This window comes from Biomphalaria glabrata, chromosome 5, assembly GCF_947242115.1.
Source record: "Biomphalaria glabrata chromosome 5, xgBioGlab47.1, whole genome shotgun sequence".
Taxonomy (NCBI): Eukaryota; Metazoa; Mollusca; class Gastropoda; family Planorbidae; genus Biomphalaria; species Biomphalaria glabrata.
This window is the reverse complement of record NC_074715.1, coordinates 20,075,042-20,094,436: the sequence shown is the minus strand read 5'-3', so window position 1 is coordinate 20,094,436 and position 19,395 is coordinate 20,075,042. Positions and strand designations below refer to the sequence as shown.

General features: G+C 33.8%; 1 protein-coding gene across 2 annotated transcripts; it reads right to left on the bottom strand.

The window, feature by feature from the left end:
* Window positions 1–692: 692 nt before the first annotated feature.
* LOC106065608 (N-glycosidase YbiA-like) lies at window positions 693–9,741 on the bottom strand. 2 transcript variants are annotated; one of them, XM_013224467.2, is made up of 4 exons: window positions 9,601–9,741; window positions 6,376–6,563; window positions 4,440–4,591; window positions 693–1,687 (listed from the first exon to the last, which is right to left on the bottom strand). In XM_013224467.2, the coding sequence occupies exons 2-4, from the start codon at window positions 6,512–6,514 to the stop codon at window positions 1,469–1,471; spliced, it is 510 nt and encodes a 169-aa protein (XP_013079921.2). In that variant the 5' UTR covers window positions 6,515–6,563; window positions 9,601–9,741; the 3' UTR covers window positions 693–1,468. The 2 variants fall into 2 exon arrangements, with proteins under 2 accessions (XP_013079921.2, XP_013079929.2); XM_013224475.2 differs by having other exon boundaries at window positions 9,514–9,693.
* Window positions 9,742–19,395: the final 9,654 nt, after the last annotated feature.

Sequence of the window (19,395 nt, the reverse complement as noted above, 5' to 3'; positions counted from 1 at the left end):
TGTACTAGATGTTTGGAGCCACAATCCAACGACTGAGTAAAGGTAAACATTTGAATCTAAAAGGAAATCTACTGCCCAAAACAGGCATAGGAAAAGAGAACTTAAACCGACCATGGGTAGACAATGGTTATGTCTGCACTGGATCACAGCTAGGTCTTTATAGCCACAAAAAAATACTGCATTCCTTCTTAATCTACTGTCTATATAAAATATAAATTTGGTATATAGATAAGTTATACATCTAAGAAGGAAGAACTTTACTTTTTTTCATCTATATGGTGATCTGGGAGGACAGTAGGAGGGGCCACAATGCTGATTGTTCCTCCTATTGTAATGTGAGGAAGAATTCTTTCCCATCTTATTAGTTATGATTTCTATTAAGTAAAAAACTATATTGCAGTAGAAGGTTCATTCTTGACAGCATGTGACTCTAGAAATTGTATCAAATTTTACTTTTAATTATACCCTGAATAGAATTTTTTTCTAGGTAAAAATAAGACTCCTTAATTTAACAACCATAACTTCTTTTCAACTAAAGCTGCAGCCATAATTTAACAATCATAACTTCTCATCACAGTTTGATTTAGCCATAGTTTAAAACAAATCCCTCTTTGACATAGAGCACAGCTAGAATAAACAAAATACAAAAATAAAATAATTTGTATTGCTATAGTGATTCAACAAAAATGAAATGAGGTTAAAAATTATTGGAATACAAAATATTTATTGAAATACAAAAAACAACTTTGTTGGAACATTTATTTATATCAAAGAAAATATACATATATATATATTATAAAATAATAGATGATATTACAGCAGCACTCAACATTCTGCCATGTGGTGTGTGGACTGTGTGGTGTGTGGACAGAGGGGTGTGTGGACAGTGGGGTGTGTGGACCATTGTTTTCTTGTGATTGTGAGTCAGCATTTAAAAAAAGAAAGAGGGAGACAATTTTGAAATGTTATCAAGTTTTCTTATTACATGTTCACAACCAAAACTTATTTCTATATTTCTGAAAGAGTGTGATGCTAAAAGATTATCTAGCAGTAAATGAAAAGGAAACAAATATGCCTGATAGAAATCATTCAGTTTTCCTTGGGACTTTCTAGACGTGTTCATAGGCCATGTCTGTATCATTATGTGGGCTACCTGATTGACTGTATGCATTTCAAAATTGACTGGAGATAATTTGCTTTTAGTGCTTATATGGAAGGAGATAAAAAAGGGGAGTCTACTAAAGGGATTTGAAAACTCTTTTGCAGCAAAGTTAAGATTTTATAACATCATAAAATATATAACATATTTTATATAATATCACTTATTGTTTTGTTTAAAGGGGGGTAAGTGTTACAAAATGTTCATTGAGCCCTTGTATGATGATAGAACAGCTGGTTGCAATACCTCAACATAAGTACTGGCCTTTTTCTTTTTGTCAGGGTAGAAATTAAAGTTCATTTGTAGTATTTATTTCTTTTCCTGAGACTGGTCATCCATGAGTTGGTTCCTTACTTCAGTCAGGATGTAACCTAACTTATTCTGCCCCCGCCATGTTTTCTTGTCATGAGCCTTTGGATTAGATACACCTAAGCCAATGCCCCAGATAGTATCTCTAGGACTTGCCTCAACCAGTAATTTGGGAAAGGTTTTGAAGAGTTCTTCTTGGAGATCCTCATTTTGTTGAAACTACAAGAACAGAAAGAAAAGAAAGAAAAAAAGGTAAATTAAAAAGATAATTGTTTCTGTATCAAATAAAAATAAAAACATTCAGTAGATATAAACTTACATTATTTAAGACATTAAATTTTAATCAAATTCAACAATGAACATATGATTTACTAATCTAATGCCTATTTATTTCTGGTGAAATGGTACAAGACATATGCCAGCAAAAAGCATTAGAACAAAATTAAAACTTGTCGGCACTATGTAGATAAAAAGCTTGCAGCATCTTTAATAAAATCAGTGAGAAAATGTATTTAAAACAGAAGTACTAGAGTTCAGCTTCAATCTAATAATAGTTCAGCAATAAATTAATACATTAATTCTTATGGTCTGACAGTTATGCTAGGCAGGGCAAGTATCTTGTATGGGAGACGAACATGTGCCAAAAGCAGTATTTTTTTTGGTGAGCTGAAAGGTGGCCGACATAATAGAGGTGACCCCACGGAAACTTGCTTTAACTGACATAGAAGAGAGCACCTGGTTGCATGTGGCTTCAGAATGAGACAGCTGGAGGTCACTTACAAAGGCCTCAGGAATATACATTTGAGACTGAAAGAAAATCTGATGAATCAACCACCTGCAGACAATGGTTATGGTTGCGCTGTTTTGTGGCAAAATATGTAGGTCACAGCTGGGGCTGCAAAGTCACAGGAAATACTACATTCCTCATTAATCTTTGGACTTGAAGATAAGCCTTATTAAAAAAAAATTTGAAACACATATTTGAGGCTATTTCAACAGTAGATTACAGCAAACACATAAGCTTGTTTAATTGACATTAAATTGGTTCTGGTTACAAATTCTCTTCTTCCAAACTTTGTATGACAGTGTAGGCCACCATAACAAACAATCAAACTTTGTATGACAGTGTAGGCCACCATAACAAACAATCAAACTTTGTATGACAGTGTAGGCCACCATAACAAACAATCAAACTTTGTAAGACAGTGTAGGCCACCATAACAAACAATCAAACTTTGTAAGACAGTGTAGGCCACCATAACAAACAATCAAACTTTGTATGACAGTGTAGGCCACCATAACAAACAATCAAACTTTGTATGACAGTGTAGGCCACCATAACAAACAATCAAACTTTGTAAGACAGTGTAGGCCACCATAACAAACAATCAAACTTTGTATGACAGTGTAGGCCACCATAACAAACAATCAAACTTTGTATGACAGTGTAGGCCACCATAACAAACAATCAAACTTTGTAAGACAGTGTAGGCCACCATAACAAACAATCAAACTTTGTATGACAGTGTAGGCCACCATAACAAACAATCAAACTTTGTAAGACAGTGTAGGCCACCATAACAAACAATCAAACTTTGTAAGACAGTGTAGGCCACCATAACAAACAATCAAACTTTGTATGACAGTGTAGGCCACCATAACAAACAATCAAACTTTGTATGACAGTGTAGGCCACCATAACAAACAATCAAACTTTGTAAGACAGTGTAGGCCACCATAACAAACAATCAAACTTTGTATGACAGTGTAGGCCACCATAACAAACAATCAAACTTTGTATGACAGTGTAGGCCACCATAACAAACAATCAAACTTTGTATGACAGTGTAGGCCACCATAACAAACAATCAAACTTGGCTGACTTGCAGAAAGATATTGCACACAACCTCAAGCACATAAGGTTAATATCAATAATAGGCAAAGCTGAATTAAATAAATAAATGGCTCTAAATCAACAATGATAACAGTAAACTCAGGTGTACCTCAAGGAACAGTCTGGGTCCACTACTATTTTTAATTTACATAAATGATTTACCAAATAGCATTACTTCAGGAACAAAAGTCAGATTATTTGCAGTCGATTGCATAATATATAGAACAATAAAAACAACACAAGACACAGATATTTTACAAAGAGAATTAGATGAATTACAGAAATGGGAATCAAATTGGAGCATGTCTTTCCACCCAGAAAATTGTCAGTTGTTAAGAGTAACAATAAAACTAAAACAAATTAATTCCACTTATATTATTCATGGCAAACCAGTAACACAGACTAAAAACGCAAAATACCTAGGTGTTATAATAAATGAAAAACTGTCATGGAATCCACATATTGACGAAACTTTAAAAAAATCCAACAAAGAATTAGGGTTTATTAAAAGAAATTTCTATAAATCAAATAAGAACATAAAACTAAAATGTTATTTAACCTTGGTTAGGCCAATAATAGAATATGCATCCTCCGTTTGGGACCCCTCAACTCAAGAAAACATTAAGAAACTGGAACAGACACAAAATAGAGCAGTGAGATTCATAACAAACGAATATTCACATTTGACTAGAGTAACACCTTTAGTAAAATCACTAAATTTAGAAAGCCTTCAGGACAGAAGACTCAAAAGTAAAGTAGCAATTATATATAAAACACTGAACCATAATCTTCAAATACAAAAGCAAAATTTAATAAAATACTCTGAAAGACACAAAGATAAAGGCACATTCCTCGTCCCATATGCTAGGACAAATTTGTACAAATTCTCCTTCTTCCCTAGTGCTATTAGAGCATGGAATGGGTTGCCTGAGCTAGCCAGGAAAACCAGTGACTTGGCAGAATTTAAGTCATTGGTTAATATGCATAACTAAATGCATGACGCGTAGGACGTAATCATCTTCTTTTTTGAAGTTACGTCTGTATTATATAAGATAAGATAAGAATTTAGGTACTCACTTTAGCTATTGAAGCTCTCTTGACAATGTCTTCACATTTCGATTTCCATATTTTCTCATCAAAATTTGAAACTTGTCTTCCAAATTTCTTTTGTTGATTGGGATTAGGAGCAGACAAAATCTTCAGTTGCATTTCTGTGTCATTGAACAAAACTATGCGAAGAAAAAAAGGAAAAAAAAATTACATATAATTAAAGAAACAACAATCAGAGAAAAACAAAACAACAACATATTTTTGTTTCCAACAAATGTTAGTATCTGTAATCAAATTCTCACTATAAAAACATAAAGTTACATAAAAGTAAACACAAGTAGAAACTAAACCTGAATATTAAAAAATTATGATAGTCTAAAATGTGATTAAATTTTCTAACATCTTGTCCAATGATGGATGTTCTCTTTCAGTCTACCTTTGAACCTTGAAACATGATGTTGTATGGTGACCAAGTGTTGTACTTCATAGTTTGTAATGTTGAAGATATTATGTCCATCATTTAATGAGTAATTCAATTTATAAAGAAACTGGAATGATTATTTTTATATTATTAACTTTCTACCCACATGAAAAAAAGGGTCTGATGGATAATGCCCACATGATCAATTAATAATTAAATAATTAAAATGGGAACATTTTTTAATATCTAATAGTCAAATAGTTTGATTAAATATTGTGCTAGTTGAAGTTTGACTTTGCTAAGCATATAAATAAGAAGTGGTCTATTAATAAAAATCATCCCAAAGCTAAAACTGTAAGAACTCACACCTTGAAACATTAACTTGTGCTTGGTTAAGTCAGCATTAGGATATAGAAGTGTGTAGACTTACAAAATTGAGGACTTTAAATAATTAGTAAAAGAGGTAGACCACTGAATTATTATATCATATAGCTTTATTATATCATATAGTTAATAGTTATATAATATCATACAGTTAATTAATATTATACAGTTAATTAATATCATACAGTTATATCACATAGTTATGTTATATCATAGAGTTATATTATATCATATAGTTAGTTATATTATTACATATAGTTATATTATATCATATAGTTATTTAATAATATATAGTTATTAACTGAATTTTTTTTTACAACATTGCTAGTTGGATTTTTAAAATTATTTATACATAATTTATTATTTATTTCTCAGGACCAATTTGTCTTTCAACATTTTGTTTCAAAAATTGCCTTCATGTAATTCAGACCATATTATTTTGAAACTAGTGTACAATAGGCTGTAATGGTCATGTTAGGAATTTCCATGTCTTATATCTTAATTTTTTTCTGTCAAATATGCAAATGTATATAACCTGGATTTCAATGAATAACAAAGTGAATACTTTGACTTACAGCACCTAGGCCCTACTTGAAATATGAAAACTTCAAATATAACAATACAAACATTACAACATTGATGAGACAGCCTATGTTCCAGAAGCTAAAAAATTGGAACTAGCAAAATCTGCCATCACTTGAGAATGCTGACCATGTCCTTCAAAGCTGCATTTTTTACCAAGAGGCTTGAACAAGACACTGGCCTCAAAACACCCATATAGAAAGAAATCTATAGGGAGAGCTGCCTCATTTGGAAACCACTGCGCAGTTCATCTTGTACATTGGTCTAATCATTTGAATGAGATAATGAGAATGAGGAAGACGATAACAGTGTTACTGTATAAGTCTATTTACTACAGGCTCAATGTGAGGGTTCAGTTCTCCAGCTAGAGATTCAGGAAAACTCTTTTCATTGGATAAAAGTCCATGCCATGCCCCCCCCCCCAACCCCATCAGAGTGAGATGAGGGGAGATGAATGTGTCTTTATGGGTGGGAAGTTAACATGTTGTTGATACAACTATGGATTCGAAACTAAAACAAGTCAAGTCCATGACAGAAATAATAATGATGAATTGAAATAACAAAAATAAAACCAACCTGCCTTGCTGTACATCATGTACTGCTCTGCGCAGTTGAAAGTGATACCATCAATGACAAACTTTGAAGGATGATGTTGACTGAATGGAGATGATTTGGAATAGAAAAACTCAAACTGTGATTCTGAACCTTGAGCCATTGTCAGAGTTTCTTTTATTTGTATTCTTCTTTTTTTTTAGTGTCTACGCCTACAATGTGTACAAAAATAACTATAAATAGAGAAAATATCAATATTACCCAATGAATTAAACCTAGGTTTAACATAATCATTTCTGTAGGCCTACAGAAATTATTTTTTTCAAGGTCAATAAATCAGTTGATCTTGGTTTATAGAATAAAAATTCATTATTTGAGTGCCAGTATTAATCTAGATCTAGATTGCTGCCATATTTAAAAAAATTTAATTAATTATATTGTGTGATTTGTTTCCTTTACTAAATAGAACCATTCATATTATTTTGGCTACCATTTTCAGTAGGCCTACATCTTGACCAATGCAATTCCTGAGTCTAGTACTAGACTTGATCTAGAATATTATTTATATAGTATGTACTAAAATATAGATATAGACTATGTTAAGGCTAAATAATAACTATATACATACAAATATATTATATAGATCAATATATATATATATATACATATACTAGACATATTTTACCAGCGACCCGCAGGTCTTTATTTGCGTATTACTGTCAATATAGTCACTGAGAGTGTTTTTAAAACAATTAACGAAATAATAATGTAATAAATAAAGCGAATGTGTAAATGTAAAAATAGTGTGAATGAAGCTATCAAATCAAAATAGCTAATCTACTTAAATCCATTTTTTCAAATTAAAACATTTACTTGTAGGCCTACATATATTTGATTAAAATTTGAAATGAATAGACTTAATTTTGTATGTTCATGTGTTAAAGTATAAAGTAGATCTTGAGGTAGACAAAGATCTAGATCTAGACTAATCTAGTGTTAAAAATGGCTTTTATAGAGTTCATTCTGTGCTGCATGAAGGCTTTGCTCTGCGTGACCTTTTTTCATGAATGAATATAGGCCTATCTCAACGCGGCTACATGTACAGCATTTGCGAACAGCGAACGAATGTATTAAAAATGCTTTAGAAAAACAAATTTGAATGTTAATTTGATTAAAACTTGAAATGAATGGACTATAATTAGTATGTTCATGTGTTAAAGCATAAAACTATCTTTGCGAAAAGAAGTTTTATCATCTTAGAGTTGAATAAGAGTTTTACAACTAGGAATAGATTCAGTAGAGAGATGTGTTAATTTGTATCCATTTGGCAATGTCTAATGAAAGAAGATATAAAGATATAAATAACGAATTAATGTAAAAATGCTTTTGAAACACAAATTTGAAGGTTAATTTTATTAAATAATGAAATCAATAGACTATATAAAATTTTGTATTTTCATGTGTCAAAAAAAACAAACTATAAGTGCAAAGTTTAGTTCTTAAAATTAGATCTAGATCTACATCCTTTCAATCTTTTCTCATGTCAACATTGTAAACAAAGACTAGATCCATAAATACTATAGCTTTAATAGAGTCGGACAACTTTACTTTTTTTGAGGGTCTTAAGTTCGTTTTAGGGCTACAATACATACACTACACGACTACGGTCTAAATTAGTACCCAAGGAACATTTCTACCAAGTTTTATCAAGATTGGTCAAGTCGTTTTTATTTATTTTCGTCACATACATACATGCCTTACTTTCTTCTTTATATATATATATATATATATATATATATACACATATAAATATACAGTAGAGTCCTGTTAGCCTGAAATTATTGGGACTAGACCCTTTTGGAATAAACAAATAGTTTTGTTTGAGTGAAATTATCACTAAAATAAACATAATTATGAAATACAACAATAAATAAAATAACTTGTACAGGATATTGTGATATTAATTTTATTTCATCTATCTGAAACTAACAAATTTTGCCTATAAAAAGCTAAATTATAAGAGAGCTAAATGAAATGTTTTTTTTAAATTCAGTACAAATTTCCACATTATGCTTAAATAATATACAAGTGGCCGCTGTTGACAGATTAAATTGGCTTGGTTGGTTATCGATAAATTACATTTTTACTAGGCCTACCCAGTGGAGACAAAAGAAAAATAAAAAAACTTTTGAGATATTGTAGTTTTGATAAAGTTTAATAGCTTTTGGAAATGTAGACCTATTTTTTTTAAGCAAACCATCATACATTTGATAGAGCAAATCTAGTTTATTTCTAGGACTAGATAGAGCAAATCTAGTTTATTTCTAGGAATAGGTTTAATGCTTTTGATCCAGATAATACCAAAATCTGGCCAGAGGTGTCAATACTGAGAGAAAGCTGAAAATGTAATTTAAGTCAAAATTAAGTAGTTTTCTATAATATGGCTATACTAGTGTAGATGTATTAGACTTTAAAATTTCAATATTATAATGTTGCAGGCATGAAATTTATCACACATCACTGATTAACATATAAAAGCATACCCTTCGTGATCTCAAGAATTTGGAGTATTTAAAATGTTTGTTTTACATGTTTCGGATGTTCCTTCAGAGTTGAAGATAGTTTACTTCCTAGTCCAAACCTCCCGCAGGACGACGGGGGATGGGAGCGGGCAGGATTTGAACCCTCGACCATCGATAAATCCGAACGACAGTCCAGCGCGCAAACCTCACGACCAGGCAGCCATCCTACTATTTAGAGTCTAAAGAGATAATTAGGTAGTGATAGTATATCTAGATTTCACTTTATTAAATTATTTAAATTAGATCTATATATTAAATAGTAAACACTAAAATACAGACTAGTGTAAATAATATAAATATAAATTAATAAATAATATACAGACTACAGTTACACTGTAACTGTTGGTCACCGTCACTGTGACTAGAGGAGTCTAGTCACAGTAGTGTCAGTAGTTAGTAGTGTAAGTCAGTAACTGAGTAAGTCTGAGTAAGTCACTAGGTGACTAGTCACTACGTACTAGACTCTAGATCTAGTGTCACTATAACTATAACTATATTATATATATTATATACTAGATCTCTCTCTGACTATACTGTAGTATACTATATATATATAATATAGAATATAGGGTAATCATACCTCTAGACCTATTATAATCTATATATAGATCTTCAATATTTCACAAGGTGGTGTAATAATAAAGAATAAATCTAGATCTTCATTTACCAAATTCATACTATTAGAAGTATTCATCATAGTCTTTGACTTGAAGACTTGTAAACACGATTGTTTCAAACATGAAACTTTGTAAACAAACAAAAAATTAAGGGATGCAACTCAAGTGTTGAAAAAAAAGATGACTTCACAGACCTATATATATTATATATAATTATATATTACCACTATCATGGGCGTAGCCAGAATTTTTTTTCGGGGGGAAAGGGGGGGGGGTTTGGTTAGGGTATTCATGTGTGTGTGTGTGTACATAATTTGTATTACATTCTGACCCTTCATTCTTTCGGAAGACGTTTATTGTGCCCTAGAATAGGTTCTTCCATGAGTTAGTGAAAAAATTGTAGATTCCCCGCCATTACTAGCAAGGGAGTCTGGGGAGCTCCTAGCTCCGCCGCCAAGCACTATTTCTGGTGTTGAAAGCCAACAAAATGCATATTCTGAGGTATCTACACTGCATTTTCCTGCTATTAAAAAGTTTTATTTCAAAAACTTATGTGCTATTCTACTGACTTAGACCCTCCCGCGCCGTTCGGCGCATTTGCTGTTAAGCTGTTTCCAAAAATTGTAGATTCCCCGCCAAGAGGGTCTGGGGGAGCGCTAGGAGCTCCCCCAGCGCGGGGCGAAGCCCCGCCGCCAAGCACTATTTCTTGTATTGAAAGCCAAAAAAATGCATATTCTGAGGTATCTACACTGCATTTTCCTGCTATTAAAAAGTTTTATTTCAAAAACCTAATGTGCTATTCTTACTGACTTAGACCCTCCCGCGCCGTTCGGAGCATTTGACGTCAAGCTGTTTCCATAAAAATCTGTCACTGGTAATGTCTGAAGCCTCTTCCTACCTGCCATGAGGACCTCCATGAATGAGTGGCGTCAAGTTGTACTAGGATATCATTGCAACTCTTCTTATGCATAATTCATTTTGTCGGAGAACATGTCCAGCAAACCTCATGCGTCGCTCTCTCACAATCTTACTAAGGGGTCGACTCCCAGTTCGGCATAGGATTTCCTTGATTTAGACCCGATCTCTATAACTGACTCTTAAAATCTGTCTTAGCCATCTTTGTTGAGCCACATTTAGAGTTTTTCAATTTCGGCAGATGACTATTCACTGCAGTTTATTAATGGAGCCCTGCCACTGGTAAAAATGTGTAACCTCTCTTGAATACGCTCTTGGAATTAAGTGACTGTAGTTTGCTTTAGATTTTATATCGAAAAGAGAAGTTTTATCATCTAAATCATCTGTTGGGGGTTTTCCACCTCAAAATGCTCTGTAGGGGGATCTTAAACTCAAAACCATCTGGAGGGGTTTTAAACTTTTAAAAAAGCCATCTGTAGAAGAGGGGTTTAAACTCAAAACCCCAGATTGGATTGGCTACGCTCAAATAATTTTAGTGTGTAATTTGCTTTTTTTTTTATATTGAAGAGGTATTTTTAGCATCAAAGCCCTCTGAATGGGGGTTTAAACTCAAAATCCCTTTTGGCAACGCTCATAGCATTTTGAGTGCGTAATTTGCTTTTTTTCTTACACTGAAGATGTATTTTTTATACTCAAACCTCCCTGACGAAGGGTTTAAACTCAAAACCCCTTTGGCTACGCTCATAGATTTTAGAGTGAGTAATTTGCTTTTATTTATATTGAAGAGGTATTTTTTAGCTTCAAACTCCACTGGAGGGGAGTTTAAACTCAAAACCCCTTTGACTACACTCATAACATTTTGAGTGTATAATTTGCTTTGTTTTTATTATTAAAGAGGGGGTTTATCGTAAATTTTAGAGGGGTTTTAACTGTGTTCTTGGAATTAGGGTATTTTCCTTTGCATTTTTTTTTGTTTTGTTTTATAGAAGAGGGGGAGTTAACTGCAAAACCCCAGGTACAGGGTTTAAAACTCAAAACCCCTGGTAGGGGGTTTTAAACGCAAAACCCCTGGTAGGAGTTTTTAAACTCGAACCCCCTCTGGTAGGGGTTTTAAACTCAAAACCCCCTCCTGTTAGGGGTTTTTAAACTCAAAACCCCTTTGGTTGTGCTGGGGCAAGTGATGGTTTAGTATTAAAAACTCACCTAAAATAAACAAAATCAAAGCAAAAAAACAGTCATTAAATTCCGAGTCCCCCCCCCCGAAAGGGGGGGGATTTCTTTTCGGGGGGGGGGTTTGAACCCCAACCCCCCCCCTGGCTACGCCCATGACCACTATTATTATAACCACTTTTCTAACAGCCATTCGTTCTTAATTTAAATTATTTTCAAATTTTCCTTAATTTAGTCACCCACAAATTGTTAGAAGCCTACACTTTAAATTTAAAAAAAAAAAAAACAATTTCAAAGCATCAAAAATATATTTAAAAAAATGAATCAAAACTTACAAATACAAAATAAAATTACCTAATACAATTCGAGTTGCCAGACGTCGAGTAAAAAGAAATAATGTCCTGCTTTTTGAGGCCCTGTCCTCCGTCCGACAGGCACAGGCCTAATATATTAATAACGTCCGACTTTTTCACAACAGCTGGGTAGGCATACTATCCATCAATCAGTTTTATCCTTAATCTTCCGAATTAGCAGCACCAACACACAGGTAGACAGCATTAAGATGACACTCTTTTGGACCACTTCATTCTTGAACAAATGTTGTTTTTCAAGGATGTTCAAAAGAAAACCAGTTTAAATGCTAGTGTTTTTTTTTTTTTTTTGCATTCCGAGATTTAATAAAGTTGAAATGGCGTTGTTGCTAATCAGCGTGCAGTGGGCAAAAGAGGGACATAACTCCTCCAGTGATTCGGAGTGAGGCACTTTTGTTACAATGTACAATTTAAATAACAAAACATGTCGTTCATGGAGTTCCACAACGTACTTTTACGTTCTAATGATGTACTCTCGGGAACAAAAATGTGTCTAATAGAATGATGAAACAAAATATAGTCTTTGATTGGCTGGACTGTTTCATTAAATAGTATAAATATACTCCTTCTTCCCTAGTGCTATTCTCCTCTGGGTGTGCTTGTCCTTTGTACGGCGTTGTCCTCTTTTGTCCTCCTCTGGGTGTGCTTGTCCTTTGTACGGCGTTGTCCTCTTTTGTCCTCCTCTGGGTGTGCTTGTCCTTTGTACGGCGTTGTCCTCTTTGGTCCTCCCCTGGGTGTGCTTGTCCTTTGTACGGCGTTGTCCTCTTTTGTCCTCCTCTGGGTGTGCTTGTCCTTTGTACGGCGTTGTCCTTTTTTGTCCTCCTCTGGGTGTGCTTGTCCTTTGTACGGCGTTGTCCTCTTTTGTCCTCCTCTGGGTGTGCTTGTCCTTTGTACGGCGTTGTCCTCTTTTGTCCTCCTCTGGGTGTGCTTGTGTCTGGTAACCTAATAATAATAATACAATAATATAATAATAATAATAGTGTCTAATAAACAAGGAGGCAGCACTGGCCAATACTGTTAGTGCTAGGGACATTCGAGGTGAATATATGGCGTCTATAATGGTATGTGATTATGTTAAGGTCATTTTTACTTCACAAATACATAAATAAATGTCAACACAATTATTCATTGGAACAGACAAGACATGAATCAATTAGAAAAAATACCTAATCATTTAGTCAATTAATTACTGGTAATAATACATTTTGTTTGATACCAACATGGTAAATTAATCGTTTCGTATTCACATACACGTCTAAATTTGTAGGGTATCGTCCCCTTAGATAATCGAACACGTTATTTCTCCCACACTCATTTTCAGATCTAGTTGAATCTTTAAACAATTATCTAGGCTACCTAACAAAACACGAATCAATAAAAAAAATTAACCAATTAGTCATTAACTTTTGGTAATTAATTATTATGGTCGATATCGAATAAGGAAAATAGCTTCTACATTCTTGAGAGATGTGGCCACCCTTATAGCCACCTACTTTATATTATATTGTCTGACGTCCTACTTAGAAAATGAAACAATGTCTCGAATTTGAATTTCAATTTTTGAAACGTTTTCATTTAATTTGTTATCATTCAAACATTTTTTTATAACCGCAATAAGATCATTAATTTTTGTGTAAATAAATGGTTCTCGTCCTCCCTACCTCAGGTGCACACCCCTCCCTCCACATGAATAGGTGTAAGACTCAAGTATCTTCTTATTTTGAAGGCAAGTCTATAATTTATTCTATAGCTCCTCCTTCGTGGTCGAAGATGAGCACATTTTTCATTTCCTATGTACTCGAAGATGACTGTAAAGTCCAATCCTCGTGGCATGGGTGGTTTAGGTCAGCTGCAGATAAGCCTGCTTCTTCTCTCAGCTTTTTGTTGGTTCGGCGCTCCTTTTCCCTGGCCACTCTTCTAATTTATTACATAAGGATGGAATATATTGTTTAGCATAATTATATCCCAAAGTTTGCAAACTTGATGAAGCCTATAATGTCCCTATAGTCATAAGATAGATGTACATTATGTGCATATCATACACGCAGGTATAGTGATTTAGTTGTATAATGAGCCTAAAGTAGGCCTGCAATCTGCAATTTTGATAATCTCTTGACGTCTATGTCGATTTCGCATTTTTAATATTAAATAAATTAAATCTGGATGAATCTATGCAATAGGCTAGATGGAAAATTTGTCACTGGAAACAGTGTCATGACAATAAAAGCAGCATTTAGTGATGTATTTATACCCTTTTTTAAGCATATACTAATGTAATAAGTTTTAGGCTGCTCTGTCGAAACTAAATGTTATATTCAGTTTAAATAATATCTCTTATTAAAAAAGAACAACTGACTAAAAATGTTATATGCAAGGTAAGAAAAAAATAACACTCGTGAAATGTCGGGGAAAACCCGGGAAATGTCGGGGAAAACCCGGGAAATGTCGGGGAAAACCCGGGAAATGTTACTTTAAAATGAAATACACCATTGCATGGTATTTATTATTGAATGTTATTGTAACGCTTTATTTGTTTTATAAATATGTGTAGCTTTAACTTTTCCCTATTCGGCATTCTAGCTCATGAAAGACATTCCCAACGCTTGCATGACGCTGTCTAGGTACACAATCATTTCTCTTCCACTTGTGTCTAACGGAGGTGGATGATTAGACGTGTCCAAAAATCTAATGACTAGACTCGACTAGACTTGACTAGACTTGACTTGACTTGACTTGATGAGTAGACTTATTGTTTTGTAATAATGAAAATAATGTTTTGCAGGGCACACATTTCATGCTGTTGACAATGAAAAATCTCTATAGTTTGATCATAGTTTGTTTCATAAGGAATTTAAAATTGAAAGAAAAAATGTACTAAAGGTAACTTTGAATGACGTGACTTCTAGCCCACCAAAGTTTGATTACACAACTTCGATTTTTTAGTTTATTTTTAATTACTGCATGGAAATCTAAAACCTATGACCTCGACCACAACTGTAACAAAAAGCGGACACTTTAAACGCTGAAGCTTTGAGCTACTTACAACTCCACACAAACACAAACACTGACCGTGAGCATGGTACGTACTTAGTAAACCTAATGTAAGATACTTTATATTCCTCAGAAATTTTAAGCGTTCTGATATAAATACTTTTAGTGCACCATTAATTTCGTGTTTTAAATCTAATTGTTTACATTTAGAATAAGAAACATTTTTACAAATCTTATACCAACTTTGTTCGTCTGTTTGTCTGGTACAAATTTTGTACACGTAAGTTCTCCCACTTCCCATTCTCGGAGAAAGTAGAAACTTTGCACAACTATTTATTCTCTCTAAAAAGAAAATCAATATAAGAAAAAACTTAATTAGTGGTTATTAATTATTTCTGTTTCATACAGAAAAAAAAGGAAAATAAATCTTAAGGTAGTGAGATTTTTGTAGGGAAAGTGCAACTCTTTCCCTCCAATAAGCTGTTTTTTTTTTAAAAGTGGTATATTTTTAGAAAACTATTTTGTTTGTTTGGTATTATAATTAGAATAGAATGGCCTATATCATGGTATTATAATTAGAATGGAATGGCCTATAACATGGTATTATAATTAGAATGGAATGGCCTATAACATGGTATTATAATTAGAATGGAATGGCCTATAACATGGTATTATAATTAGAATGGAATGGCCTATAACATGGTATTATAATTAGAATGGAATGGCCTATAACATGGTATTATAATTAGAATGGAATGGTCTATAACATGGTATTATAATTAGAATGGAATGGCCTATAACATGGTTTAGAATTATAATGGAATGGCCTATAACATGGTATTTAGCTAGCCTTTCGCTGGCAGGTGATAATTACCATTGCCTAATTGTTTTACCCCTCCCTTAGACGCTTATATGGAATATTGGATGGAGCCTCCGAGAAGCCATAAGTCTACTAATTCTACTGATGATCAGCTTCATGATCCCTAAGAGCATTGGTTTGAGTCTAGTACGTCGTGTTCTACCCATATAGTGAACTACAAAATGAAAAGACAGAACTATATTTAGAGGACATTCATTCTAAGACATTGATATACTTAAGGACTGCCAAATCTAATAAGACAGAGGATGCTTTAACTCTTTCTCTCCTAACTGACGATACCAGCGTTGATTCCAACAGAATGTGGTAAATAATTACGGAGAGAAAGAGTTAAACAAATATTTATGTATCGTTCTGTCTGTCTGTCTAATCAGTGATGAACAAATGATACATGATACATTACCTACTAAAAAGAACAAAACTGCATGTTTATATTTGTTTAACTGCTCCATTCATTGTTTGGTTATCACATTCGTATTTCACTGTTCTCGCAAGTTGAACAATGTTAACACGCTTTCAAAGTTATGATCTATTTGTCAGCACTTTTTTTTATCTTTAACCAAGTACTCTAGTACCGAAGTACACGTTTCTTTTTCTTTTTTAATTTACAGTTGCTTAGCGTCTTAATTCATGCTCAGTGCTCTCTAGTCTCTGGTGGGATGGGAGGGGGATACCTGGGATAATGTTTTTGTCTTGCCTATAGATGCTCAGCAAACTCGGCTCGAGACAGAACCAGAACTCGAACTCCCCTCAATAGACCAGCCAGCGGTTAATGCCTCTTAGCCTTCTCAAATCTAAGTGTTTTTTAATAAAAAAAAAAGATGTACTACTTCCATTATTAATAATGAATGATTTCAATATTTAATCAACCAAGACGAGAAACTGAATAGAATATTTCAATGCATTGATGTGTATAAACAATTATGTTTTTCAGAGCCTAAAAAAATTACTTTTGGCTAAATGCGCAAAACAAACTTGCAGTCAAAAGAAAATACAAACTCTCCTTAGTTGCTCATATTACATTGCATAAAGATCTTGGACATTTTGAATAAGACATTTCAATTTTTTAAATTTTTAAATTTCTTGATAGGTTTCTTGGGTGTCTTTACTGTTGCTTTTACTAGCTTTGAGCCATTACAGCCTCGGTAAGTTTTTGTCGAGGATTATTGTTTTAAATAACAAAATTGTAGATTTTCAGACAAAATTAGCAAGCTGCTTGTTGTATGTGTTGTACAGACTATGAAGGTATTGGTAAACGAACTATTAAAAACATTATTGTTCACTCTTTGTCACTGTTGACCCAAATTTGTAAATCTCTTTTGTACGTAGCAAAAGATAGCTTTTCTTTTTCATAGCGCGACCTTGACATTATTTATTTGACCTATTTGTTTCTCAATCTCTTCCAAGACTTTTTGTTTCAAGATAGATTCTGTCCTAGAGTTCTAGATTCTGTCCTAGAGTTCTAGATTCTGTCCTAGAGTTCTAGATTCTGTCCTAGAGTTCTAGATTCTGTCCTAGAGTTCTAGATTCTGTCCTAGAGTTCTAGATTCTGTCCTAGAGTTCTAGATTCTGTCCTAGAGTTCTAGATTATGTCCTAGAGTTCTAGATTCTGTCCTAGAGTTCTAGATTCTGTCCTAGAGTTCTAGATTCTGTCCTAGAGTTCTAGATTCTGTCCAGAGTTCTATATTCTGTCCTAGAGTTCTAGATTCTGTCCTAGAGTTCTAGATTCTGTCCTAGAGTTCTAGATTCTGTCCTAGAGTTCTAGATTCTGTCCTAGAGTTCTAGATTCTGTCCTAGAGTTCTAGATTCTGTCCTAGAGTTCTAGATTCCCACAAAGTGCCTTCTATTCTTTGTCTCACTGGAAGTTTGCTAATGGGAGAACGTCAACCAGGTCATGAAAGTCGTTCTTTCTCTCACACCCATTCTTGAATCAAGTGGACACTTTTCAGAATGATTTCTTGTACTAAATAAAATATGAATTAATAAAAAAAAAAATTAACAAATCAGTAGATCAGTTAGTGGTTTGATACCAACGTGTATGGGTGGGGGGGGGGGGGAGGAGAGAGGTTGTCTACCAAGATAATTGTAAACGTTATGTCCCCACACCCATTTTCGGATCAATTTAAAACTTTCCAACATTGTTTATTGTACTGAACAAAAAAAGAAATTATTTAAAAAAAAAAAACGATAAGTCAACTAATGAATGGTAAGTAATTATTTTGTTCGACATTGAAAAACATCTACACTATTGATATATATATATATATACAGAGAGAGAGAGAGAGAATTGTACTTGTGGAGTTCTTCCTCTAAAAATTTTTTAAAGTACTTTTCCTATTTCGCTTGATCTGTTCCCATTCATAATAAAAGACAAACGTTCCGAAGAAATCAACTTGTTGTTTGAACTGATGCTCTGAGACAATAATGTCAATATACACACAGAAAGATATATATTTATACGTGTCTGTCCAAATATTATTGACAATAGTATCATCGTATCACATGTTTCTTGCAGGGCTGGGAGATGGTTCTGAAACAGAAACTACAATAGAATGGAAAGCGTCTAAGGATGATGGAATCCATGCATATACCGCAGAAACAAGTGTTCCCAATGACAAAGAAACGACTCTCCAAAGAACTGGCACTGATAATGACAGAGTTGATACCGAGGCTACAACTCAAAAGATTGCTCCTAGTTATGAAGAAGTCACTGTTGAAACTAGCACGGGAAGCTAAAGCTGTTTACGACATGCTTATCACGTAGTCCTACATGTGTCCTACATGTGACCTACCTGTGTCCTACCTGTGTCCTACATGTGTCGTTGTCTTTTAATAGAAAATGTTCACGTTTGTTTTTTCGTGGTAGTCCAAATAACAACTATTTCCATGAAACTGGGTTCAATTATTTAAAAATGGATTTCAAGGATTTTACAAATCAAAAAGAATAAAACATGTCGTCATGTCTCTGAAAGTATGTCTAGCGTGAGTGCTTGAGAAAAAATGGACAATGCGTAAAATATTAACCTACGAGAAATTAGGATTGCCATTTTACATGTTTGGCTTGGTTAGGAAGTCTGTGGGATGTTTAACTGAGAGGCTTAAACAGCTTGGCTATCTATCGAGGGGCTCAACATCCGACTTCCTAAAGGCAGCACCGAAAAACTTTTTTCCATATACCCCATTACCCCCCCCCCCCCTTTCCACAAAAGACCATATTGCACTGAGAATGCTATAGTTGCGCTATGTCAAAGCAACTAAATAAAACGCCAAGTCGACCTAACTTATAGTTATAGTCTGCAAAACAACAAGCTCCTACGTACTCTTGTCCCCCTGACCTATATTTGTATGTATGTATATTCATGACTCAAATTTTACACTTCTATAAGGTCATGTGACTATGCATGGTTACGTAAAATGCTGTATTTTTGTTTTACAAAGCTTATATCTGTCTGGGTGGAATCTTGAACACGTTTTTTTCTCCCACTTCTCATTCTCCGATCAAGTTGAAACTTTGTACAATT

What these genes read in the sequence shown, in the direction of transcription:
- LOC106065608 (XM_013224467.2), bottom strand. Translation starts at nt 6,514, where the DNA reads ATGGCTCAAGGTTCAGAATCACAGTTTGAGTTTTTCTATTCCAAATCA. An exon ending in CATGATGTACAGCAAGGCAG is followed by an intron (nt 4,592 to 6,375) that starts GTTGGTTTTATT and finishes TTCTTCGCATAG; the next exon opens with TTTTGTTCAATGACACAGAA. An exon ending in AGAGAGCTTCAATAGCTAAA is followed by an intron (nt 1,688 to 4,439) that starts GTGAGTACCTAA and finishes CTGTTCTTGTAG; the next exon opens with TTTCAACAAAATGAGGATCT.